The 26,133-nt window shown below is 40.7% G+C and overlaps 1 protein-coding gene across 8 annotated transcripts in view; it reads left to right on the top strand.

Annotated features, from left to right (window-relative positions):
• ryr2a (ryanodine receptor 2a (cardiac)) overlaps positions 1 to 26,133 on the top strand; it is a 108,760-nt gene that overhangs the window by 21,443 nt on the left and 61,184 nt on the right. For 4 of the 8 annotated variants that reach the window (XM_065272384.2, XM_065272379.2, XM_065272380.2 and 1 more), the window contains exons 2-20: positions 7,691 to 7,810; positions 10,728 to 10,832; positions 13,694 to 13,714; positions 15,998 to 16,072; positions 16,144 to 16,222; positions 16,321 to 16,433; positions 16,641 to 16,740; positions 17,054 to 17,150; positions 17,865 to 17,939; positions 19,838 to 19,994; positions 20,116 to 20,280; positions 20,699 to 20,820; positions 21,058 to 21,241; positions 21,539 to 21,674; positions 21,769 to 21,864; positions 23,236 to 23,354; positions 23,809 to 23,942; positions 24,024 to 24,265; positions 24,772 to 24,964. In XM_065272384.2, coding sequence (XP_065128456.1) covers positions 7,691 to 7,810; positions 10,728 to 10,832; positions 13,694 to 13,714; positions 15,998 to 16,072; positions 16,144 to 16,222; positions 16,321 to 16,433; positions 16,641 to 16,740; positions 17,054 to 17,150; positions 17,865 to 17,939; positions 19,838 to 19,994; positions 20,116 to 20,280; positions 20,699 to 20,820; positions 21,058 to 21,241; positions 21,539 to 21,674; positions 21,769 to 21,864; positions 23,236 to 23,354; positions 23,809 to 23,942; positions 24,024 to 24,265; positions 24,772 to 24,964 — 2,333 coding nt within the window. The remainder of the gene's footprint in view (positions 1 to 7,690; positions 7,811 to 10,727; positions 10,833 to 13,693; positions 13,715 to 15,997; positions 16,073 to 16,143; positions 16,223 to 16,320; positions 16,434 to 16,640; positions 16,741 to 17,053; positions 17,151 to 17,864; positions 17,940 to 19,837; positions 19,995 to 20,115; positions 20,281 to 20,698; positions 20,821 to 21,057; positions 21,242 to 21,538; positions 21,675 to 21,768; positions 21,865 to 23,235; positions 23,355 to 23,808; positions 23,943 to 24,023; positions 24,266 to 24,771; positions 24,965 to 26,133) is intronic. The other 4 variants (XM_065272385.2, XM_065272382.2, XM_065272383.2 and 1 more) reach the window with 1 other exon arrangement.

Genomic DNA, 26,133 nt, shown 5'->3' with positions numbered 1-26,133 from the left:
GTGTGTGTGTGTGTGTGTGTGTGTGTGTGCGTGTTTGTGTGTCTGTGTTTGTGTGTCTGTGTGATGTGAAACCATTTAAGGATGTGAATGTATGAAGAGTGCTGCAGTCATTCCATTAGAAAGTCTCCATTATGATGAGGTCATGAACACGGTTGCCCCTGGCGACACAATCTTTTGAAGATGTGTTTTATTCACAGAGATAAACTGTATTATACTGTTATTATGTGTGTGTGTGTGTGTGTGTTTGACATAGACAGAAGAACCCTGACAGATGAAAATGTGTGTCTTTCATCATTCTGTACACTCTTTTTAAGATGTTGAGCTCTGTATAGAGAGTCATTCGTGCCTTCATACTCTTAATACAAGAGTTAACTTTTCAAAGTGTATTGAGCACCATTGTGTAGTCTTATAAGATACCTCATTTCAGACCATAGTTGTTGCCTGTGTAGAGATCTTTTAGGTTGAATTAGATTGTATTATTATTATTATTATTATTATTATTATTATTTTGGAGGGTGCGAGATGTGAGTTATTTTTCTCACTGGTTGTGCTGGTTTTTGTGTTGTCATAACACCCACACATCTGTGTTTACAGGATTTGTGTCTATGTGTTATTCATTAGCACACATACAGTAGAAACACAAATAAACGGCCTGACTGATCCACACACACACAACACACTTGAATAAAAAGTAAATGCCGCCACATCTCAGTACTTACAGTAGCATTTAGTGTAATATCTTAAAGAAATCATTAATTATGCATTGTAACAACTCACAATGTTATAACTGCACAGAATGTAATAAGTTATTCAACCTGACATCAACTGTATCATTAATTCAATTGCATTCAAACACTTTATTCAGGTCGGAAACAGCTACTGCACATGTGCAAAGGTTGGCAGGTACTTCATAACAGTACAGAGCTCCTCCCTCAGTGAATCATCACAATTAAAGTGATACTGCAGCAAAATATCAAATATTACCCTATGATTTAATCTGGGATACATATTGTAAATCCATCAGACGAACACATTTGGAGTAAAGTCCTTGCTCTTCTGACTACAAAAAAGTGCATTCATCCTTTACAGATGTAATCCACACGGCTCCAATGTGTTAATAAAGGCCTTCTGAGGGTAATCGATGTGATTTTATAAGAAAAATATTCTTATTTCAAACTTTATAAACTGTAATAACTAGCTACCGGTAACAGTTCCAAACAATGCCCAGAAAAATGCAAATTCTAGTCTCTTTTTCCTATTTGTAGTGCAGATGAGTGGTACCCAGTGGGGTCTTCTGCTGTTGTAGCCCATCCGCCTCAAGGTTGTGCGTGTTGTGGCTTCACAAATGCTTTGCTGCATACCTCGGTTGTAACGAGTGGTTATTTCAGTCAAAGTTGCTCTTCTATCAGCTTGAATCAGTCGGCCCATTCCCCTGTGACCTCTAGACCTCTATCAACAAGGCATCTTTGCCCACAGGACTGCCGCATATACTGGATGCTTTTTTCTTTTTCACACCATTCTTTGTAAACCCTAGAAATGGTTGTGCATGGATATCCCAGTAACTGAGCAGATTGTGAAACTGAGCAAAATTGCTTAAATCACCTTTCTTTCCCATTCTGACATTCAGTTTGGAGTTCAGGAGATAATTGCATTAATGAGAAATTGAACAGGTGTTCCTTATACTGTTTTAGGTCAGTGTATGTGTGTGTATATATATATGTCACGGGTGAGAACCAGGTAAGACAGGATGAGGCAAGATGCGGATCCAAGTGCAGTTTATTCCAATATATACGTGTAAATAAAGCAAAAAACAAGAGCTAGGGAACACACAAGGGACTAGCGACATCTAACAACGAACGACAAAACAAGAATGAACAGGCAGGGTATAAATGCAAGACAATGACCAATGACAGAGCAGAAACAATGAGTAACTAGGAGAACACACAAGGGGAGAAGCATGATCACAATGAATATCCATGGTAACAAACAAGGGGGCGGAGACACTAATTAACACAGGGAGATACAACTGGAAACAAGGGTGCACAAGTAAACCACATAATACACAGAGACATAAGTATAAATCACAACACAAGTATTACAAAACACAGGGACACAGGGACCACTACGTTACATAGCCCCCCCTCAAAAGGGCGGCTTCCAGACGCCCACCAGAAAAACCCAAAGTATATAAGTCCAGGTGGGCGGTGGCATGGAGGTGGACTCGGGGGAGGGATGGTGGGCCAGGGCCATGATAGTCCAGGGGCAAGGGCCAGGGCAGAGCCGCGGGCGGAGGCAGGGACCAAGGCGGAGCCGCGGGCGTAGACTGGGACCAAGGTGGCGCCGCAGGCGGAGACAGGGACCAAGGCGGAGCCGCAGGCAGAGACAGGGACCAAGGCGGAGCCGCAGGCAGAGACAGGGACCAAGGCGGAGCCGCAGGCAGAGACAGGGACCAAGGCGGAGACTGCATAGCAGGCAGCCAGGGCGGAGCCGGCAGAGCAGGCACCCAGGGCGTAGCCGGCAGAGCAGGAACCCAGGGCGGAGCCGGCAGAACAGGACCCCAGGGCGGAGCCGGCAGAGCAGGAACCCTGGGCGGAGCCGGCAGAACAGGAAGCCAGGGCGGAGCCGGCAGAGCAGGAACCCAGGGAGGAACTGGATACCAAGGTGGTGCAGGTGGTATCAGGAACCTGGGTAGAGGGAAACAACAGAGAGAGGCCCTCTGGGCCAGGTTAGGCAGGGCAGTGAGTTCGATTATAGTCATAGCGAACCAGACAGTGAGGGCAAGGAGCTTGGGGACAGCCATCTTGGGATCTGCAGTGAATTCAGTACTGGCCATAGTCTTGGTGACACTAAAGAGTCTCTGGGGCATCTCGGTGGCTACTCTAGCTGGCCAATGTGGCACAAGGGACTCACTCGGCACAGATGACTCACTCGGCACAGATGACTCACTCGGCACAGATGACTCATTCGGCACAGATGACTCACTCGGCACAGATGACTCACTCGGCACAGATGACTCACTCGGCACAGATGACTCACTCGGCACAGATGACTCACTCGGCACAGGGGACTCAGAAGACTCACCCGGCACAGGGGACTCAGAAGACTCACTCGGCTCAGGGGAATCAGAAGACTCAGGGGAATCAGAAGACTCACTCGGCTCAGGGGAATCAGAAGACTCACTCGGCTCAGGGGAATCAGAAGACTCACTTGGCTCAGGGGAATCAGAAGACTCATGGGACTCGGGGAACTCAGAAGATTCAGGGGACTCGGGGAACTCAGAAGATTCACTCGGCTCGGTGAATTCAGAAGATTCACTCGGCTCAGAGGACTCAGGAGATTCACTCGGCTCGGAGGACTCGGGAGATTCACTCGGCTCGGAGGACTCGGGAGATTCACTCGGCTCGGAGGACTCGGGAGATTCACTCGGCTCGGAGGACTCGGGAGATTCACTCGGCTCGGAGGACTCGGGAGATTCACTCGGCTCGGAGGACTCGGGAGATTCACTCGGCTCGGAGGACTCGGGAGATTCACTCGGCTCGGAGGACTCGGGAGATTCACTCGGCTCGGAGGACTCGGGAGATTCACTCGGCTCGGAGGACTCGGGAGATTCACTCGGCTCGGAGGACTCGGGAGATTCACTCGGCTCGGAGGACTCGGGAGATTCACTCGGCTCGGAGGACTCGGGAGATTCACCCGGCTCGGAGGACTCGGGAGATTCACTCGGCTCGGAGGACTCGGGAGATTCACTCGGCTCGGAGGACTCGGGAGATTCACTCGGCTCGGAGGACTCGGGAGATTCACTCGGCTCGGAGGACTCGGGAGATTCACTCGGCTCGGAGGACTTGTGTTCATGAGTCTTGTTGATCTGCCGTCGTACTGGTGAGCCACAAACTGAGAAAACATAGCACATTGCCAGTGCTAACAGGGATGATTCACACAGATTAAAAAGTTCGGGGAGCTCCGAGGCCTTCAGTGAATCAATGGGCACAAACAGTTTCAAGAGTTCTGTAGCTGTCTCATGTGATGTAACAAACCTGCTGGCCGATGATTCACTCGGTGACTTGCTCGGGGAGAATTCACTCAGGGATTTACACAGGAAAGATTCACTCAGGGATTTGCACAGGGAAGATTCACTTGGAGATTCACTCGGGGACGCACTCGAGGACGCACTCGGGGACTCACTCGGGGACTCACTCGGGGACTCACTCGGGGACTCACTCGGGGACTCACTCGGGGACTCACTCGGCGAAGATTCACTCGAGAGAACGAGCGGTCCAGGGATTCTGGTCGCTCGGACAGTCATCAGCGGGTGATCCGATACACTGGAGATCAAGCGGCCGACCCGGGCTTTCACGGGATGAACCGGATAACCAGGTGCCTTGTGCACCGGCTCAGACACGGCGGAAGTCATCTTGAGAGCGGGGTCAGACCAAACACAGGGAAACCTTGGAAGCACGAGGGAAAACACACAGGGGAGTGAGGAATTGCTGCTGGATCCTTAATGGTCGTTCGTTCTGTCACGGGTGAGAACCAGGTAAGACAGGATGAGGCAAGATGCGGATCCAAGTGCAGTTTATTCCAATATATACGTGTAAATAAAGCAAAAAACAAGAGCTAGGGAACACACAAGGGACTAGCGACATCTAACAACGAACGACAAAACAAGAATGAACAGGCAGGGTATAAATGCAAGACAATGACCAATGACAGAGCAGAAACAATGAGTAACTAGGAGAACACACAAGGGGAGAAGCATGATCACAAGAAATATCCATGGTAACAAACAAGGGGGCGGAGACACTAATTAACACAGGGAGATACAACTGGAAACAAGGGTGCACAAGTAAACCACATAATACACAGAGACATAAGTATAAATCACAACACAAGTATTACAAAACACAGGGACACAGGGACCACTACGTTACAATATATATATATATATAAAACAGCCTGAGCTGCTTTTTGACCGAGTTTGTTGAATTAAAATAACACAAATCATTTTAGTTGTTCCCCATATAAAGGGTGCATTTTGTCGGTAGTTTGATGCTGGTTTTAAATATACAAAAATGTCAAGGATTTTACATGTACATACGTTATGGTATAACATAATGGTTTTTGTTTTAAAAAGCCATTATGTTACAACATTTTGAGCATGTTTTATAGATGTCCTGTTTTCTACATGAAATGATCCTATACTGTATAATGTAAATAAGATTCTGTGACAATAACCTTGATATCTTTACTATATTGACTGAGTATGATCATGACCAAATGAAAGTAAAACCAGTGAGGGAAATCAAACTTTACCTACACATCCTCATGCCCATGGCGTCAATATTTGACGCACTTGACCATGCGTCAATATGTTACGCGGAGGGTATACCTTTCGCGTCATTTTTTGACGAACTGGGGACTTCAATACTATTACGTCCGTTGCATTCTCTTTCCTATTTTCTTACCATTTTCGCGTCGGTTTAGGGTTAGATTACGCATATTAAACAGTGTACGCGAAATTAAACAGTTTAAACAGTTGTCACCTGGCGTTGGGGTTAGACACAGTTGTCACCTGGCGTTGGGGTTAGAGTTAGGTTTGGGTAGGGATGTCATTATGTAAATCTAACCCTAAACCGACGCGAAAATGGTAAGAAAATAGGAAAGAGAATGCAACGGACGTAATAGTATTGAAGTCCCCAGTTCGTCAAAAAATGACGCGAAAGGTATACCCTCCGCGTAACATATTGACGCATGGTCAAGTGCGTCAAATATTGACGCCACGGGCATGAGGATGGGTTGACTTTACTGCTCCTAAACTCAACAAATCAACAGATTTTCAAACTTATCTGGATTTCACCGTCAGGGTCACAAAGGTTACATAATACATTATGAGTGTTTTATTACATTACTTATATATCACATTATGTGTAATAGATTATGAGTTGTTACATGGCATTGCTTCACCGTAACAGTGAATCTAGTTTGTGTAATCTAATATCTTATCTTTTGGTGTAGTCATTGTAGTAGAATAAAAAAAAGGGCAAGAAGGTACAAAAGTTGTCACATTTCACAAAGTATACTTTTGCAGCTAAAAGCTACATACTGATAACTCAAAGGTAAATATCTCTAACAAAATGATAGATATACGGATCTTTTTTTAAGGTACCGTCCCAGTGAAACAGAGAGTGTAGTTGTGGTGTGAACCCCTGCTTTTGTTTAAAACAATTTTTAAAAGTATATTTTTATAGTTATTGTGTTATAGTTATAATGTCAATGGCCCTTAAGACTCTGTAATATTTTATACCTTCTGTAAGTTGAATCTTTAATTCAGGGCTAAAGTGATGATTGCTGAATACTTCATCTGCTTGCTGTGAAGATGAGAGATGTTTTTTGCGTCTTCATCTGTCATTGTTTTAGATTCACTAGTTCGCCTGCGCATTCAGGTCTCAATGATTAATGGTAAACAAACTTGGCTTGCTGTCCTCGAAGGGAGCTCTGTACCTGAGCTGTGAACCTTCAGAGAGAGCGAACCTGAGGCTGGGGATCGAGCCACAAGTTCAACCCCCTGCAACGGAACTGCAAAGAGGAAGAAAGAGAGAGTGAAGGAGGAGATGGGGAGGAGGAGGGATGTCGGAAAAGAAAGCAGCTGGACAGGAAGGCCTGAAGGCTGCCTTATATACGCCCATGATGATGATGATTGACAGGCCTGAATGTTTAGGCTCCTCCCAAACCTACGTTTAGAACTGCATTAAATGTTCAGCATTGTGTCTGTTTGTTAACTGGTCGTGATGAGTTTCACATCTACAGAAGAATGATGATGATGAAGATGATGATGTAGTTAGATGTGAATGATGAGACATTCATCACAGATTCATCTTTTCACAGTGTAGATATATAATGAATGAATGATCTTTATATATTTGGGTCAGCTACAGATTCAGTCAGTCAGTTCTGTTGTTGTCTTACAATAATAATGATTCAAAAGCACATATATTTGCCACAAATGACACCTGCTTGTGTTACTCAGACAGTCTGCAGTAAAGACTCTCTGGTTCTCTCTTTGTTTCTCTCTCTTTTTCCGGATTGGTGTCATGTATCTGCAGTGGCATGTTTCTCAGTAAATGTATTTTTCTGAGATCTGTGATGCTGTCATTTGGAGATGTTAGGTGCAGCAGATATTGCGATGTTGAATGCGTCACACCCATAAACTATAGTGGCGCTGCTTCATTCTGTCTTAAATCACACGGGGGAAATGCAGAGGGGTTTCCTAACAGAGGAGGAGTGGAGCTCTGCCAGGAGTGATCCCCCCGCAATCTCTCTCTCATACACACACACACACGCTTCACATTCATCATCGTGTGTAGGAGGAAAGATTTAGGAACACTGAATCCTTTTGTTATAAATGTAGCTTTATATCTGATCCTCAACAGTGAGCTTTCATCAATGTTTGATTTTCTAGAATGATCCAGCAAGAAAATCCTCAAATCCTTTGGTCAAGTTCTTCTACTGTAATATTCACTCAGTCAAATGATTTTCTTGTCTATCACGACATTCCTTGGTAACCTATGTGTGTTTGTACTCTTTTCTATAAGTGATGTTGTGTTTGTGTGTGTGTGTGTGTGTGTGTGTGTGTGTGTGTGTGTGTGTGTCTTTGTACTCCTCTATATAAGTGATGTTGTGTTTGTGTGTTTAGGATGATGAGGTGGTGCTGCAGTGTTCAGCGATGGTCCACAAAGAGCAGCAGAAGCTCTGTCTGGCTGCTGAAGGATTTGGAAACCGACTCTGTTTCCTTGAGTCCACCTCCAACTCAAAGGTACAACTCAACAGTTTCACAACACCTGTCTCACATCTCCTGTCTCACATCACCTGTCTCACATCACCTGTCTCACATCTCCTCTCTCACATCTCCTCTCTCACATCTCCTGTCTCACATCACCTGTCTCACATCACCTCTCTCACTTCACCTGTCTCACATCACCTGTCTCACTTCACCTATCTCACATCAGCTGTCTCACATCACCTGTCTCACATCTCCTCTCTCACATCTCCTCTCTCACATCTCCTGTCTCACATCACCTGTCTCACATCACCTGTCTCCTGTCTCACATCATCTGTCTCACATCATCTGTCTCACATCTCCTGTCTCACATCACCTGTCTCACATCACCTGTCTCCTGTCTCACATCATCTGTCTCACATCATCTGTCTCACATCACCTGTCTCACATCTCCTGTCTCACATCACCTGTCTCATATCGCCTGTCTCACATCACCTGTCTCACATCACCTGTCTCACATATCCTCTCTTACATCACCTGTCTCACATCACCTGTCTCACATCATCTGTCTCACATCTCCTCTCTTACATCACCTGTCTCACATCACCTGTCTCACATCATCTGTCTCACATCACCTGTCTCATATCACCTGTCTCCTGTCTCACATCCACAGTCTCACATCACCTCTCTCACTTCACCTGTCTCACATCACCTGTCTCACATCACCTGTCTCACATCATCTGTCTCACATCACCTGTCTCATATCACCTGTCTCCTGTCTCACATCCACAGTCTCACATCACCTCTCTCACTTCACCTGTCTCACATCACCTCTCTCACTTCACCTGTCTCATATCACCTGTCTCCTGTCTCACATCCACAGTCTCACATCACCTCTCTCACTTCACCTGTCTCACATCACCTGTCTCACATCACCTGTCTCACATCATCTGTCTCACATCTCCTCTCTTACATCACCTGTCTCACATCACCTGTCTCACATCATCTGTCTCACATCACCTGTCTCATATCACCTGTCTCCTGTCTCACATCCACAGTCTCACATCACCTCTCTCACTTCACCTGTCTCACATCACCTGTCTCACATCTCCTCTCTTACATCACCTGTCTCACATCACCTGTCTCACATCTCCTCTCTTACATCACCTGTCTCACATCACCTGTCTCACATCATCTGTCTCACATCACCTGTCTCATATCACCTGTCTCCTGTCTCACATCCACAGTCTCACATCACCTCTCTCACTTCACCTGTCTCACATCACCTGTCTCACATCACCTCTCTCACTTCACCTGTCTCACATCACCTGTCTCACATCATCTGTATGTTCTCACTGATCTCACATCACCTGTCTCATATCACCTGTCTCACATCATCTGTCTCACATCACCTGTCTCATATCACCTGTCTCCTGTCTCACATCCACAGTCTCACATCACCTCTCTCACTTCACCTATCTCACTTCACCTGTCTCACATCACCTGTCTCACATCTCCTCTCTTACATCACCTGTCTCACATCTCCTCTCTTACATCACCTGTCTCACATCATCTGTCTCACATCACCTGTCTCATATCACCTGTCTCCTGTCTCACATCCACAGTCTCACATCACCTCTCTCACTTCACCTGTCTCACATCACCTGTCTCACTTCACCTGTCTCACATCATCTGTATGTTCTCACTGATCTCACATCACCTGTCTCATATCACCTGTCTCACATCATCTGTCTCACATCACCTGTCTCATATCACCTGTCTCCTGTCTCACATCCACAGTCTCACATCACCTCTCTCACTTCACCTATCTCACTTCACCTGTCTCACATCACCTGTCTCACATCTCCTCTCTTACATCACCTGTCTCACATCTCCTCTCTTACATCACCTGTCTCACATCACCTGTCTCACATCATCTGTCTCACATCACCTGTCTCATATCACCTGTCTCCTGTCTCACATCCACAGTCTCACATCACCTCTCTCACTTCACCTGTCTCACATCACCTGTCTCACTTCACCTGTCTCACATCACCTGTCTCACATCATCTGTATGTTCTCAGTAATCTCACATCACCTGTCTCACATATTCTGTCTCACATCACCTGTCTCACATCACCTGTCTCATATTGCCTGTCTCCTGTCTCACATCACCTGTCTCACTTCACCTGTCTCACATCACCTGTCTCACATCACCTGTCTCACATCATCTGTCTCTTCTCTTGTCTTCTCTACTGATATAGCTGTAATAAAGTGAGTTCTGTGATGACATGAAACTGAATCATTCCTAATGAGAAGTGTTTGATTCATACACATTTCACTACACAAATGACACTCACACACAAGATGATGAATGCTAGTTTTAGATACAGTAAATGAATGATCAAAATAAACATTCAATAACAGTTCCAAATACATATTATCAATATGGACAGAAATGAATACAATGTTGGACAACACATGAGACACTGAATGAGTTTAAATGTGCACATGAAGCCTCACGGGTGTCTCAATTTAGCAAGTGAGAGATTTGATTGATTCTTCAATATAAAGACTGTTGTGGGTGAGAATCATTTAATGATGATTCTCAGTAAGACACTTAATAATGTCTGAGAGAGAGAGAGAGAGAGAGAGAGAGAGAGAGAGAGAGAGAGAGAGAGAGAGAGAGAGAGAGAGAGAGAGAGAGAGGGAGAGAGAGAGAGATGTAATTGTGTTTGACTGCTCAGGTCTAAACTGATGAATGATCTCTCTTTCTCTCTCTTTTTTTATCAGACCGATATTTCTCTCTTTCTGTCTTAATGATGACATTATTCCAGATGTACTCAACTGTATTTACAGAGAGCACTACGATTTTATCTTTTTTTATTTGTCCTTGAATTTCCATCTTTTAATTATCAGTGCAGATCTTTAAGTGTTTGCTGTGTTTTTCCAGAATGTTCCTCCGGATCTCTCCATATGTACCTTTGTGCTGGAGCAGTCGCTGTCTGTACGAGCGCTACAGGAGATGCTGGCCAACACAGAGGAACGAGCTGAAGGGGTGAGTCTACGTCTACATGTCTACAAAAACATCCTCACAACATTCATCTAAAATATATTTCAATATTTGGGAAAAACAAAAAGCTAGGTGTGAATCTTATAAACTCTTGTAAGGGTTGAATGTATCCCTCAAATCTGTAAGAATCAGAGTTTCATTTCTGGCATATCTTCAGTATATCACCTGAAATATAGCTCCACGATTATGACTAAATCATGATCATTCATCTTGATATTGTAATTGTGATTATTTGATGATTATTAGATATTACATTGAAGTTTTGAAATGTTTTATAGCTTTCTATGAAGCAGCTGCATGTGGAACTCTAAACATCCAAAACTAAATAATATCATGTAAATAACAAATAATTATGTTGTTTGTATAAAAATTCAATAAGAACAGCTAAACGACACGTGAAGTTATCAATTTAAAATCTCTGATTCACTGCTGTATTTGGTACCCAAACATACTACTGAAACACACAGAATTCACCACAAATCCACAGCTTTCATTGAGGCTTTTGGCCATTATTTAATTCTTTCATCTGTGATTGTAATCCTGATTATTTATTTTTATTTTTTATTGTGCAGCCCTAACCTGCAGACAATATGAGTGTTAGATTCAGATAGTGAACACTGGGTAGGTTCCCTCTGTAGTGTGCGTACAGTAACACACATCATATATCTGACAGTAAAATAAAGGTTCTCTGTTGTCATAATGTTTATTTCACTCATTGAAACAAAGATCTGATCAAACTTGTGTCTATATGAGGGACTTTACATGATATTTGGTGCTTTACTGTCCTACAACTTTATTTGCATTAGATGCACAAAACTTCATTTGTCTTCAGTTTAGTTCAACTTCTACATTTAATGTTATGTAACTAAATAAACTCAAACAAATCTGGGTTTTAGACTGTACACTGATTAAACATTTTTTGCAAAAAATGGCAAATCTTGTTGAACATTAAAGTAAAATTGAATCTGCTGGTGATTTGTTTAAAAAAAGAAAGAAGAAAGAATGGGATGGTTTCGTCCGAAAACTTTGTTGTTTGCTGGATCAATTTTAGAATTCAATTCATAGGAATAGATTTATACAAAACTCTGAATTATAAGCACTATGAAGTGTTTGTGTGTGTGTGTGTGTGTGAAAGAGAGAGAGATCCTGCTGATGTAGACGTGTCTGTCTGTGTGTGAAGAATCGTCCCATATGCAGGATGAAAGTGGAAGATCAGAAAGACTCGCTGTTCTTAATTGTCTCCCAGTCACACTTAACGATGCCTGTTCTCTATCAGGTCCAGTTGGCATAATCACATTTACACATTTACAGGTGTATGGAGGATGTGATGGAAATGACATTAATAGAAGTCAATTAATAGTGAGAGAGAGAGAAAGAGAGAGAGAGAGAGAGAGAGAGACAGAGAGAGAGAGAGAGAGAGAGAGAGAGAGAGAGAGAGAGAGAGCAAGAGATTCCCCTCTGTTCAGCAGGGTTGGGCAAACTGCACCAAAACACCCACATCAAACACACATCACACACACACATACACATCTCACACAAACACACACAAACGCGCGCACACTCACACACAGTATGTTGTAGTTCATGTGTTATATAAGAGATGAGCGGCTCTATTTATTCATGTTACATCACGAGTGTTATAAGAATATTTGAACAGCAAAACTTCAGTCATCATTCACACATCCTCATGTTGGTCAAACATCTGCTGAAGATCACAGATGAAGATGATGATGATGATGATGAATAAATCTTAAGCAGAGATGGAGGAGAGACTTTCAGTCTACTGTACATAGAGGTTGAGTTCATTCATTAACACAGCTAACATGAGCTAACAATCTACATACTAATACAACTGTTCTTCATTCATTCATGTTAGTTTATTGTGCATTAACTAATGTTTTACTAAGTGTTGCTAACCAATATTAAGAAATGGATTGTTATTGTTGAAGTAAATCACCTGTATTAATATAAATGAGATTAATGAGATGTCTGTGATTTAAGGTCAGATGTAGATGTTTGGTCATTTTAGCTTCATGTTTTAATGCTTTAATAATTCATTTGAAATACTTTCATCACATAATGGAAACAAATGTTTCATGTTTTGTGATCTCAGTATTTGAAGAATTAAACATCAACGCTTTATTCATTCACGAGCAGAAGGTGAACTTTGACCTCTGAAAACGTGTGTGTATCACATGCATCAGATCAGATCAAGGGGATTGTTAAAACGTTTTTAAGAAAGTTTCTTTTAATGAGTTTAGATCTGTTTAAGAGTCTCACTGGAACATAAACACAGATATATCACAAATACTTTCTGAAACTTGACGTATTTCATCTCAAAAGTAAAAGTAGTTTAGTAAAAATAAAAGTAACATTCTCACATTACTGTTTATTAGCATGCATATTACTTGGATATTAGTATATTAGATACTTAGTTTTAAGTCTTAATCTTACCAATACAACCCAAAAAACTAAACAACTAACTTATAAAGCAGTAATTAGTAGTTATAGTGAGAATTGGACCATAAACTAAATTGTGACCAAAATTATATTATTTGTATTTGGGATTTGATCACAAAGTTCCGCCTCCCATGAATTCTCGTTACAGTAATACAAAAACAAATCTTACTATTTTTACAGTAAATAATAAAATATATTTTCACACAACATCTGTATGAGACACTCACAAGTAAGAGAGAAACTGAAATGTAAAACATCTGACTGTAGGGTCTCTGCTCTCCATCTGCTCGGACTGAAGGAGTCTGATGTTGATGTCTGATTACAACAATCATGATGTTTCATTCTGTCATTCTGCTGTTCTTTTCTTTCTGCCTCCATTACAACAGCATATAGACATGGAGAGATGGGTACGTGTACACACAAACACACACACGCACACACACGCACGCACGCACACACCACATACAGTACACATACCTACACTGTTCATCTGATTTCATCATTTGTTCATTCCATGCTCTCAATATCATCTGATCTCAGATCAGCATATCATTCTAAATGATTAATACTGTAACTTACATGATTGCCATGAAGCCTCTGTTGTGTTGATGTTGTTGTGTGTTTATTTAGGACGGTGTCGCTCTCCTCTCCCTCTAAATTTAGTTGAAAGATAAAGTTGTGTTTTTAAGATGACAGCAGAAGTCTGTGATATAAACTTTGTTTATGATCTGATCTGCATCCAGCATAGTGTACACAGAATAATAATGCATATGATTGTTAAAGTGTAAGATTGTAAAACAGTGCAGTTTGCTATACAGTAAAGTGTTTAAGTCATAAAATGGGCATTGATATATTGGATTTAATTTTATTTAAAAGGTCTTAAGATTTTTCAGTAAGAGAAGATCAGCTGCTTTTGTTACTTTTATTTATTACCACTAGAAATAAAATTATAATAATAATGTACTACAGAATATAAAAACTGTCCATGATGACATTCATGTTTCTCCTCTGAGATAATGTCAATATTTCAGCACTATACAAATATGAATTCACAAATACTTACTATATGTTTCTGAGAAAACCAACAAACTGTTATAATAAAAGGTGTGATTCTGTGTTGAGATGTGTGTTGAAGTTAGATGTCACTGATTATTGCTTATTCACCTGACGTGTGTGTGTGTGTGTGTATCAGCTACATCTGTCTGCTTGTGTTATTCAACACAATACATACACAACACAAGATATGCATGTAGTATGTTGAGCTGAAGTCACATTCAGATTAGGTTGTGTACAGAAGAAATCTGAATAAACACTGATTAAGAGTCTGTGTAGTTTGTGTAGACGTCACATAACCTCACTGTTTGGCAGAATAAAGTCTGTTTGTTAGTTGTTATTTGATCATTTTACTCCAGTTGTATTTTATGTGTTTTATTTTACTTTAAAATGAGAAGTTTACTCATCACACTGAAAATTAAAAAGGTTGTGTGCAGTGCATTGTGGGGTAGTTTTTATGCATTGATTTATTATATTGTGTTTCATTTATACATTGAATATTTTTGTAAATATATAAGTTAATCTGGAGTTTGAATGTATTTCCAAAACTGCATACAGCACGAATCCTCTGAAAAACCATCGGGTTAAACTCTTAAAGAGTTTTGTTCAGTTCAGTTTCAATGAGCGGCAGATTTTTGATTTGATGTGAATCAGGGAGTGTAATTGGATGTCTTGTTGTGATATTAACAGTGTGTTTTTTCCTCTCATGGGCCACAGAAATTCATGATGAAGGTAGGGGTTGATGCTGTATGTGTGTACATTGATTTGTGTGTGTGTGTGTGTGTGTGTGTGTGTGTGTGTGTGTGTGTTCTCAAACTACAGAAGAACTGCACATATAACCTGATTCACTAACATGAGATGAGATGAGGTCACAACTTGAGTTGTAGTTACACAAACAGACTGTGAAAGACCTCAGGTGTCTGTAAAGTGTGTGAATCAGGACTGATTTTAAATCTGATGTGTGCACATGTTTATGTGTGTGTTTATATAATGTTGTTGAGTTGGCTTATATAACAATGTGTGTTTTGTTAGGCTGGTCAAAGTGTGTGTAAGTTTGTTTGTTTAAGGTTGTTGTGTGACTCTGGTGTAAATATGCTAAAGCGTTTACTTGAAGAAAAAAATATTTTAGGCAAAAAACCTCAAATTAAAGTAACAAACAAATCAATCTGCCAATGAAGCCTTGAAATAAGTTAACTTTTTTCATAAACACTTAATTCAAGAAGATTTGTCTTACTTCATTGGCAGATTCATTTGCTTGTTTTAAACACAAATTCAAAAATTGATATTTTTGTCAATAAAAAATCTTAGGTCTTATATCTTAATTTAAGAATTTTAAGATATTTGTACTGAAAACAAGACAAAGTAAAAGTAATTTTTTATATTGATTGTGTCATTTTAAAGCCTCATGACATGATCACAGCCCTACACAGACACAAACGCACACTAACGCACACAGACACACTTTCCTCTCTTTGCTTTATGGTTCCCTGTTGGTGAGTGTGTAACGCCACCAAGGTCCCCACTTAGATAGGTAGGCAAGTACACACACAGACACACACATACACACGTCGCTGACCTCACTGTTGTGGTTGTGTGTGTTGAATGCTCTTTCTGTTGTGTTGTGTGTTGTGTTTCAGACGGCTCAGGGCGGAGGTCATCGCACGCTGTTGTATGGTCATGCTGTTTTACTGCGACACTCTTACAGTGGGATGGTGAGTGTGTATTAAGTTGTGTATCTCATCTGTGTGTGTCTGTGATTGATGTGTTGTATTTCTCTCTTCAGTATCTGTGCTGTCTATCGACGGCTCGCTCTTCTACAGATAAATTGGCGTTTGATGTGGGGCTTCAGGAAGACACCACAGGTGATGAAGTCTCAACCTGTTTAGAGTTATTTATGTGTGACTGAGAGAAATAAAGAAAATGAAGGTGGTTTTCATCCTGTGTGTGTATCTTTGTGCAGGTGAGGCCTGTTGGTGGACCATACACCCAGCATCCAAACAGAGATCAGAAGGAGAGAAAGTGAGAGTTGGTGATGATCTCATTCTGGTCAGTGTGTCATCTGAACGATATCTGGTGAGTGCTTTTACTCAAATTAAATCAGAAGTCTTCAGGATTTTCCAGCTAGTTCACATACATATGTTGGTGTTGTATGAAGAGATGCTGTGTGCAGACAGAGAGACATTAAGTGATGTTCTGCTGGAGGGATGAAGAGATTCAGTCTTTAAAGGGTTAAGGTTTATCTCTTCTTTCTCTCTCTCTCTCTCTCTCTTTGTGTTTCAGCATTTGTCTTATGGTAATGGAAGTTTGCATGTGGATGCAGCTTTCCAGCAAACCCTGTGGAGTGTGGCACCAATCTGCTCGGGGAGTGAAGTGGCTCAGGGTCAGTGTGATGTGTGATGTGTGATGTGTGATGTGTGTGTGTTTAATTGTGTTTGTGTGTAATAACCACTGAACTCTTTAAGTGAAAGCTGTAGTGGTTTTTACAGTAAACGTGTGGTCAGTAGTCACCACCACAAACACATAAACATTCTTGACCAAAAGACCAAAACCACATACTTAAGGCTGAGTGAGAGCAAATGCATTTATTTAAGAATCTGACCTTTGAAGAATTCACGAAGGTAACCCAATAAACTGAAACTAGGGCAGGGCATTTACGTATCAGATAACCTGATGATGATGATGATGTGTTTCAGGCTTTCTGATTGGTGGAGATGTTCTCCGGCTGCTTCACGGTCACATGGATGAATGTTTGACGGTTCCGTCAGGAGAACACGGAGAAGAACAGCGCAGGTCAGGGTTCAGAGACGCCCATACAGATATTATTACAGAAATAAATGAATGTTTTTCAGTATTTCTGTATTCTGCAGGGTTCCCACCCCGGGTTATGGAATTTATGGAATATCATGGAATTTTTTAAGGTCTTTTGAAAGTCAGGGATTTAAGTTTCCAGTTAGCAAAATATAATCCGCTTGATAACTTGTGACATAAGGAATACCATTTCTGGGTCCAAGCCTCCACTGACTAGAATTTAAACAGCTGTTTATTGTCATTGTTTATTCTTTTCATGCATTTAAGCTATATTTTAATAAACTCCAGGTTTACACTACATTTTCCCGGCTCATGCAATCCTGGACATATGTCATAGAAATACAGCTCTTTAATCAGGAAAAGTCAGGGAAGAGTGTCCATCCAAAACATGTGACTTCCATCAGCAAAATCCTGATGCTTTCTTTATCGTATGGTTTAAACAGTATACATGGATTAATATTGCAGTGAGTTAAAATAATGACTTTAACACACACAGTAGACACTTGATAAACTCACACTAAATATTGTTTGAGTGTTTAATTGTGGTTGTCTTTTTTCTTCGCATTGTTTGGGATCTCTGTACAGTTATTGTTTGGGTTGAAACTTTTCTTAAATTCTATTCAATCAGACAGTAGATGAATAACCCAGATGAATGTAAAGACACTTTTATTGAATTGACTTTGTGTTGTTTTTCAGGACGGTACATTATGAGGGCGGGGCCGTGTCGATTCATGCCAGGTCTCTGTGGAGATTGGAGACACTGCGAGTGGCGTAAGTCACTTCTCACTGTTTACTCATATTTATATAAATACACATATACAGTACTGCAAGACAGTTCAGCACTAAATCAGACTCGGTCCACTTGATGGTCAGACATATGTTGATTTTTTTATGATGGTAGCCAGTGATTGTAGTAGATAGCACGTGGTGTCATTTGATTAAAATTGCTTCACAGAGATGTCAACTGGTAAGACGTGTCTTAACTCTTTCCCCACCAGCACTTACAATATATCAAAGGAAAGAACAGACCTTCTGCTTTCAAACTAAAAAACGTTTCATCCTATCTTCATTTGTTCTCTTTTTATCACCTCTCAAATATAGGAAGGTTTCTTAAAAAAAAAATGTTTTTACTGTTTTTGGATCAGTGGATGTTTCAGTGTTTTATAAGTTGTGTAAGAGCGTCACCTAGTGGATATTAGCGGAAATATGCATTGCAGTAAAAACTTTTCTCTTAATTGACGAGATAACTCATTAATGGTGGGGAAAGAGTTGAAGGGACTTTAAAAATAGTTTTTTACTGAACACAAAATGCACCAACCTTTTAAAGTTCTGATATAGACCACACTGACCCTGATCTTAAATACAAGCGTATGTAGGACAACGAGCAGGTAAACTGGGATACAAGCAGCGACTGATGACTTCTAGAAGTTTCTCTGCAGTTACGCCCTCATGTCCTGCACTGGATTACAGCTAGAGCTGATCCAGAATCAGTGCTCTAAATATAACCATCTTCACGAAGCCGATGATAATGGAGGCGGGACATTAACATTCTAGGAAGGATTTGATTGGACAAAATTAGTGAGTTTATCTTTAAGAGTACTTTAGGCAGTTGCGGTCGATGACTTCTTTTTCGAGTTCATGTGAAGCTCATCACGACATGTATGTAGCCCGTCATGTGTGTGGTTTGTCATATGAAAATATGTGTTAGTCATGTCATGTGAACCATGTACATCATGCGTCTTGCAAAATATGTACCTGCTGCACACGCGTCTAAAGGGTTTATGATAAAAGAGACGCTCACGTTTGACAGATACTCACTTAATCTCATGTGTAATCAGAGTTTATTGTCTTTTGTGAACGTGAGCGTCTCTTTTTTTATCATAAACCGTTTGCAACAGGCACTTATTTAGAAATGACGCATGATGCACATAGGTTCACATGATGCAACAAAGACATATTTTGAACTGACAAGCAAAACACATGATACACTGAACAGTTATTTTGCATTTGCGCCCCTTGGAAGAGACTTTTGTGAACTTTTCGTTTAAAGTCTACAAGAATATGAATTTCAATGTTAATTGTTAATTTGAAATTATAATAAATTTTCATCTTAATAGTATTCAAGTCCATTGTGTCTTAACCCTGTAAAAACACTGTATCAGAGAGATGATGTCATACTAATACCTGCTACTGTAATCTCAGGTGACCTCTGCAGAATGATGTCATGTTTGACCCTGCTGACACCAGGAGCGTTTGCATACCCATCGAGTTTTTAATTACACACTGCAGGTCATCAGCTCAGAAATAACACATAGAGATTTCTTTACTTTATCACTCCAGCAAGAACCGCAGAGTTCTGATCTTTAGTGTCTAAAAATAATCTCACATCGCTGTAACTGGAACCATTTCATCAAAGTGACATTATGGGGTTGGGGCCAAAGCACAGACCCAAAACTAACACAGTTTTACTTAGTGTGACTTTTCTCTTTTGAATCACAAATTGACCCCCTGGAGAGAAAGGGCTTGATATGCAGCACATACAGTATGAATCTCTTATGTTCTGACAGCTGCTGGTTGAACGGTTTGGTATGTAAGTGAATAACAGCAGTACGTGCTCAAAAGCGCTCACTGGATTTTTGTTAAACACCATCTCCTCTCGCTGTGTGCAGGTGGAGCGGTAGTCATATTCGCTGGGGTCAGCCGTTTCGGTTACGTCACGTGACCACCGGCAAGTATCTCAGCATGATGGACGATCAAGGGCTTTTGCTGATGGACAAAGAGAAAGCAGACGTCAAGTCGACGGCCTTCTGCTTCCGTTCCTCAAAAGTGAGACGAAGTTCTTCTGCCCAACAACTCGATTACTTCATTTACATAAAGATGTGTAACGTGCACGCTCTTTGATGACATCATCAGTGTTTACCCATGATTCCCTCTCATCCATCTACAGGAGAAGCTGGACTTTGGTCTGAGGAAGGAGGTGGATGGGATGGGCGTTCCAGATATTAAATATGGCGACTCTGTCTGTTATATCCAACATGTGGACTCCGCCCTCTGGCTCACCTACCAATCGGTGGATGCCAAGTGTGCTCGCATGGGCGGAGTGCAGAGAAAGGTGCAAAGATTTACTGAGTCAACTCAATGTAATGTTTTAATTTCAAGATTTGATTTAGTGTAAAAGTATTTTTTGATAGAAAACACATTAAAATGTCTCTCTGATGAGTTGATCTAAAGGGAGAATTAATGATACATGTAAAGTCAGTTTATGCTAAAGGAAGGGTTTGTTCTGGATTCTGGATGTGTAATGGGTTTATTCATATGAAACATTTCTAAGCAGAGACATACAGTATACAGTAAAAAAAATATTTGCACTATTATGAGGGCAGATGGGCAGACAACATGCAAAGATGCACAGATGGACTCACTTTAAGTGTGTGTGTTTGTGTGTTTGTATGAGTCATTATGTGTGTGTATGAACTTGAAAAGGTTTGTACAGTACAGTATAACTCTGTGTTTGTGTGTGTGTGTTTTAGGCTATCATGCATCATGAGGGTCACATGGATGATGGTTTAACACTGTCACGGTCACAACATGAAGAGTCCCGCACAGCTCGTGTCATACGCAGTACTGTCTTCCTCTTCAACCGCTTCATCAGGTAACACACACATCTACAGAAGGACTTCTTGTTTTGTGTGTATAAGGCTGATATGAACTGACCTGTATGAAGAAACATCATCGTTAGGGATTCTAGTTTTAATTTTAGATGAAAATGCTTGTAATGATTATTACAGACTCATCACCAGTGCCTGTGCCAATTCAACATACAGCTACACACACACACACAGTTTGGGTGTTTTTTGGTAACAGTCCTTTATTTTCTTCATGAGCGCAGGGGTCTTGATACTCTGAGTAAGAAAGGAAAGACGTCAACGCTCGATCTCCCAATCGAATCGGTCAGTCTGAGTCTGCAGGATCTGATTGGTTACTTTCAGCCACCCGATGATCATCTGGAGCACGAGGACAAACAGAATCGACTCCGAGCGCTCAAGAGCAGACAGAATCTGTTTCAGGAGGAGGTGGGAATCACAACTATCATACTCAGATTGATTAAGAAGAGTTTAATACAATTACCATCAAACGATCTGAGCGCTGCTATCCACATTCATTTTATAGCTCCGTACTCTCTCATGACAAATCTTTTGTCTAATTGTGATTGAAGTCTTAATGCAAAGTTGCATGCTTGGATGAAACACAACTAACATTTTAATACAGTTTCCTCTTTATGCATGCATGCAGGTGTGTGTGAATGTGTTTGCATGCATCTGTTCCTGATGGTTTTGTGTTAGATGATCTCTCTCTCTTTTTCTCTCTAGGGAATGATAAACCTGGTGCTGGAGTGTATCGATCGCTTACATGTCTACAGCAGTGCGGCTCATTTTGCAGACGTGGCAGGAAGGGAAGCTGGAGAATCCTGGAAATCCATCCTGAACTCTCTCTATGAGCTCTTGGGTATGAGCCATAATTTCATCCATTCCTCTGATCAGCACTTTACACATCAATATGTTCGGAAAACACAAGACCCCTCTCTCTCTCTCTTATATAGCTGCTCTTATCAGAGGAAACAGGAAGAATTGTGCCCAGTTTTCCAGCTCTTTGGATTGGCTGATCAGTCGTCTGGAGAGATTGGAAGCCTCATCTGGTATGAACTCCAACAACATCTATTAAAGATTCCTTCTTTGGACACAAATAATTGAGAGCTCTTCAACTCTTTTTAATGTACTGTAGGCCATTGATCCATGTGTGCTGTGTTCAAGCTTATTGACTTAAAGCTACTAGAGTTATTAATAAATAATTGTATATTTACATAATATTAGTGTGTACATGTATTAATCTTCCTCTCTGCCAGAGTTTTTATAAATCTTTATTTGGACACCACAGAAGAAGAAACTTGTACTGCCAGATTTACTCACTGATTTCATTGACTGTCAGTTTACTTTCATTTACTAAAGACACGCAGTGAAAGACGTGGACTTGAAGTTGTTATTGCGTCTGATTTTACTGCGTATGCATTTTTAGGAGTTTCCCTTTCAGACACGAACTTAATGTGAGGAGATTATTTAAATGAATTACGCAACATGTTTACTAAGGTTTGCACTCGTCCATTCACTGGTATTTGCACCGTTATTTAAAGGCGGGGTATATGATTTTTGAAAAATGCTTTGGAAAATGAGTTGGGCCAAGTACCAAACACACTTGTAGCCAATCAGCAGTAAGGGGCGTGTCTACTAACTGACATCATTGCCTGGGTTGCGTATGTGTGGGGCGGGTCTATCAAAAGAAGGTCCAGATTTTATTGGAGTAGGTGTTTGTTTAGGTGATTTCAAATGTCAACATTGGCTGTCAGAGCTCATGCAGCCCACCTTAAACTCCAGAAAAACACACATCTTACACTTAAATTGCATTCGTTATTATGGAAATTAGATTTTTGCGCCTGTGATCTTTAACCTGTGTTTTGTCAGTAAATCATCCGCACTAAATCACAACGCTTTTATGAAATGACCCCTCGCAGTTATATGCCTTATGTTGTAAATCTGACCCATAGTGTTTGTTTTAGATTGATAATCTTGAGTAGTAACAGAGCTCACAGACCGAGCTGTGTGACTTTAGGTCAGATATGATGAACTGATAGAGGTTCAGCTGTGAAGGATTGCAATGCAATGATTAATGTTTATGTACAGATGAAAAGAGAGAGAGATTAGTTGTCCGTATGACACACCCAGAATAAAGGAGGTGTCACTCTGTGTGATTCATGTTCACCGCGGTTAATCTCTCAGACTGATCTTGAGTCAGTCAAGCATCTTTAGTGCTTTTACTCTCACATACTGCTGATGTTTTCTGCTGTTAGATGTTAAGTTTGTGATGTATATTTGTGTCTCATCTGTGCAGTATGTTGTATAATACAGGAGCACACATATTGTGTGATGTCTCTCTGTGTGTATTAATGAAATGTATCTAAATCACACATAAGCCATTGTGTTTTTGTTTATTATTGTGTGTTGTGTGTCTTTAGGGATTCTGGAAGTGTTGCACTGTGTTCTGGTTGAGAGTCCAGAAGCTCTGAACATCATTAAAGAAGGACACATCAAATCCATCATCTCCCTCCTGGACAAACACGGACGTAACCATAAGGTGAAGTGAGGATTTTACAGCGACTCAACTCTTTCTGTTTCTGTGTGTGTGTGTGTGTGTGTGTGTGTGTGTGTGTGTGTGTGTGTGTGTGTGTGTGTGTGTGTGTGTGTGTGTCGGTCATTTTTAGTTATGTGACAGCAGCTCTGATATTTATGAAGCTTTTTTAATATTAAAAAGTTCAATCACTGCTCATTTTAGAGATGTCCATCAAACAATAAGGAAACACACTTTTATAGTCCGTCTTAGATTATTCCATTGAAATGACATTTTTCCTTTTTTAATTGAAGCACACCGTTTGATTAATTGTAATGTTTTGTCATTAAGAAAGATTTGGTCTAAATAGCACGTAAATTGTGTGCAAGATGAATTATTAGTTAGTAGTTTGTAATGCAGTTAACTACTTGATCAAAGATTCATCCTACTGTAGCTTAGTTTGTATCTTGTGTATCTGCAGGTTCTGGATGTGTTATGTTCACTGTGTGTTTGTCACGGCGTGGCGGTCCGCTCGAATCAGCATCTGATCTGTGATAACCTCCTGCCCGGCAGAGATCTCCTGCTGCAGACTCGACTCGTCAATCACGTCAGCAGGTAAACGGAGTTCAACACGTCGTCCTTCACACCTGGACCTCGTGCTTTCATCTCATCCTCTCTTCTCTGTCTTTACCTCAGCATGAGACCCAACATCTTCCTGGGTGTGAGCGAAGGTTCGGCCCAGTACAGGAAGTGGTATTATGAGCTCATCGTGGACCACGTGGACCCGTTTGTGACGGCCGAAGCCACACACCTGAGGGTGGGCTGGGCTTCCACACAGGGTTACTGTCCGTATCCGGGCGGTGGAGAGGGCTGGGGTGGGAACGGTGTTGGAGATGATCTGTACTCGTACAGCTTTGATGGGCTACACCTGTGGGCAGGTGAGAGGGACTGAAATTTCTTGTTTGTTTGTTTGAATGAATAAATGCCTGGGTATACTTTGTTTTAAACACTTACACAAGGGTCAGCATACAGTGTGCGTGACACACATCTGAGTAGTATGTCTAATCATGATTTTATTTTAATCATTCTGCATGAATCAAAATTTTGACACAAACTTATATATGAGCAGAATATATATTTTCTTAAATGATTACTGGAAATGATTTGCAGAAATAAAGATGCAGTGTATCAGGTGATGATGTGATAATATTGTGGCACACTGCTGTTAGAAACATTCAGTCTTTCATAAAATATGAATAAATATAAATATGATACTATAAAAATAGCATTACAATGAGTGAAGTGTGCAGTATAGATGATCATTTTTCACCTCTGTCTCTTCACATTATCTCTGTGTGGAAAACTTGCTGATGGTATTAAAATGACATTATTCATAATAGCACAATGTGATAGTTTTAAACATAACATGATCTTTGATTGGTAGGTTGTGTTGCCCGTTCTGTGAGTTCACCCAATCAGCACCTGTTACGGGCGGAGGATGTGGTCAGCTGCTGTCTGGATCTCAGCGCGCCCAGCATCTCATTCCGGATCAATGGACAGCCTGTACAGGGAATGTTTGAGAACTTTAACTCAGACGGACTCTTTTTTCCTGTGGTGTCCTTCTCTGCAGGAGTCAAGTGAGTCTGGCATGAGTTACTGAACACAATCAGAGTTATATTAAATAATATCCCAGCTCTTCCCAGTTTTGAAGTGCATCCTAAGAACCAAAAGAACTACAATAATGGTTAAAAAGGGATCACCGGTGCAGCACAGATGTCTGTATAAAAATATTTTAATAAAGGTGCACAACAATGACGTTAGGTTTCGATGCACAATTACATCTTCATCAGACTCCATAATGGTTGTTTTGTCATATGACACAAAAGCACCAGTGATGTTCAACATGCCATCATATTGTCCTCCATGATTGTAGTTCTTTACGTACATTAATAATATACAATGTTTTGATTGCTTGATAAGCTGAATTTAAGTCTATTGTATCACTTCATAAGACACACAGTTTATTAACCCACTGGAGTCATACTTTTATAATGGATGAATTTCACACTGCTTATACTGTACCGGGGTTAAGTGAGTATCCTGGTTATTCATAATCTGATGTTTCACACTGTACATCAGTGCTTCTCAAACTATTTCGGCATGCAGCCCTATGTGGTCCCACAAAGAAAATTGATGACATAAAACATTCCAAAACTTAATGTTTGAATTTAACAAAACTATATTTTAAAAATAAAATTATAAAATGTAGTGCTGTTGGTTGGTAGCCTTATTTTTCTGAGATTTAATTACACGGAATTTATGATAAATTCATTTCTTTTATAAAATGTCATAAAACAGGAGCCCCTCTGGCACAGTTTGAGAACCACTGCTGTACATTACTAAACCCTGACTTAATGTTCTCATTTGCATACCTGCGTTGTCACCAATCATGATTGGATAAATACAGCGGTGTGAAACTAACTGAAAAAAAACAGGGCGCTATTGCTGATTATAAATGATCATGTCTCACGCTTCTGAATCACTGTCAGAACACATCGGTGTGTAAATCCTTGTCTGTTTTAAGGTTGTTATTACTACAACTCAAGTGTTTTCTGTCATCTTTGATAGTGTTTTTTTTTACTTTTACCGCAAACAAAGCTAAAGTTTAAATAAGCTCTAAGTTTATTTAGATGGTTTCAGCAGTAACAACATAAACAAATGGCTTTCATGGAACAAACGTAACTTCTGGTAAACTCCCCAAAGCATCAATAACCACAGAGTCTTATTTCTGATAATAAGCTAAATA

The sequence above is a fragment of the Paramisgurnus dabryanus genome, chromosome 1, assembly GCF_030506205.2.
Source record: "Paramisgurnus dabryanus chromosome 1, PD_genome_1.1, whole genome shotgun sequence".
Taxonomy (NCBI): Eukaryota; Metazoa; Chordata; class Actinopteri; order Cypriniformes; family Cobitidae; genus Paramisgurnus; species Paramisgurnus dabryanus.
This window is presented reverse-complemented; position numbering and strand designations above follow the sequence as displayed.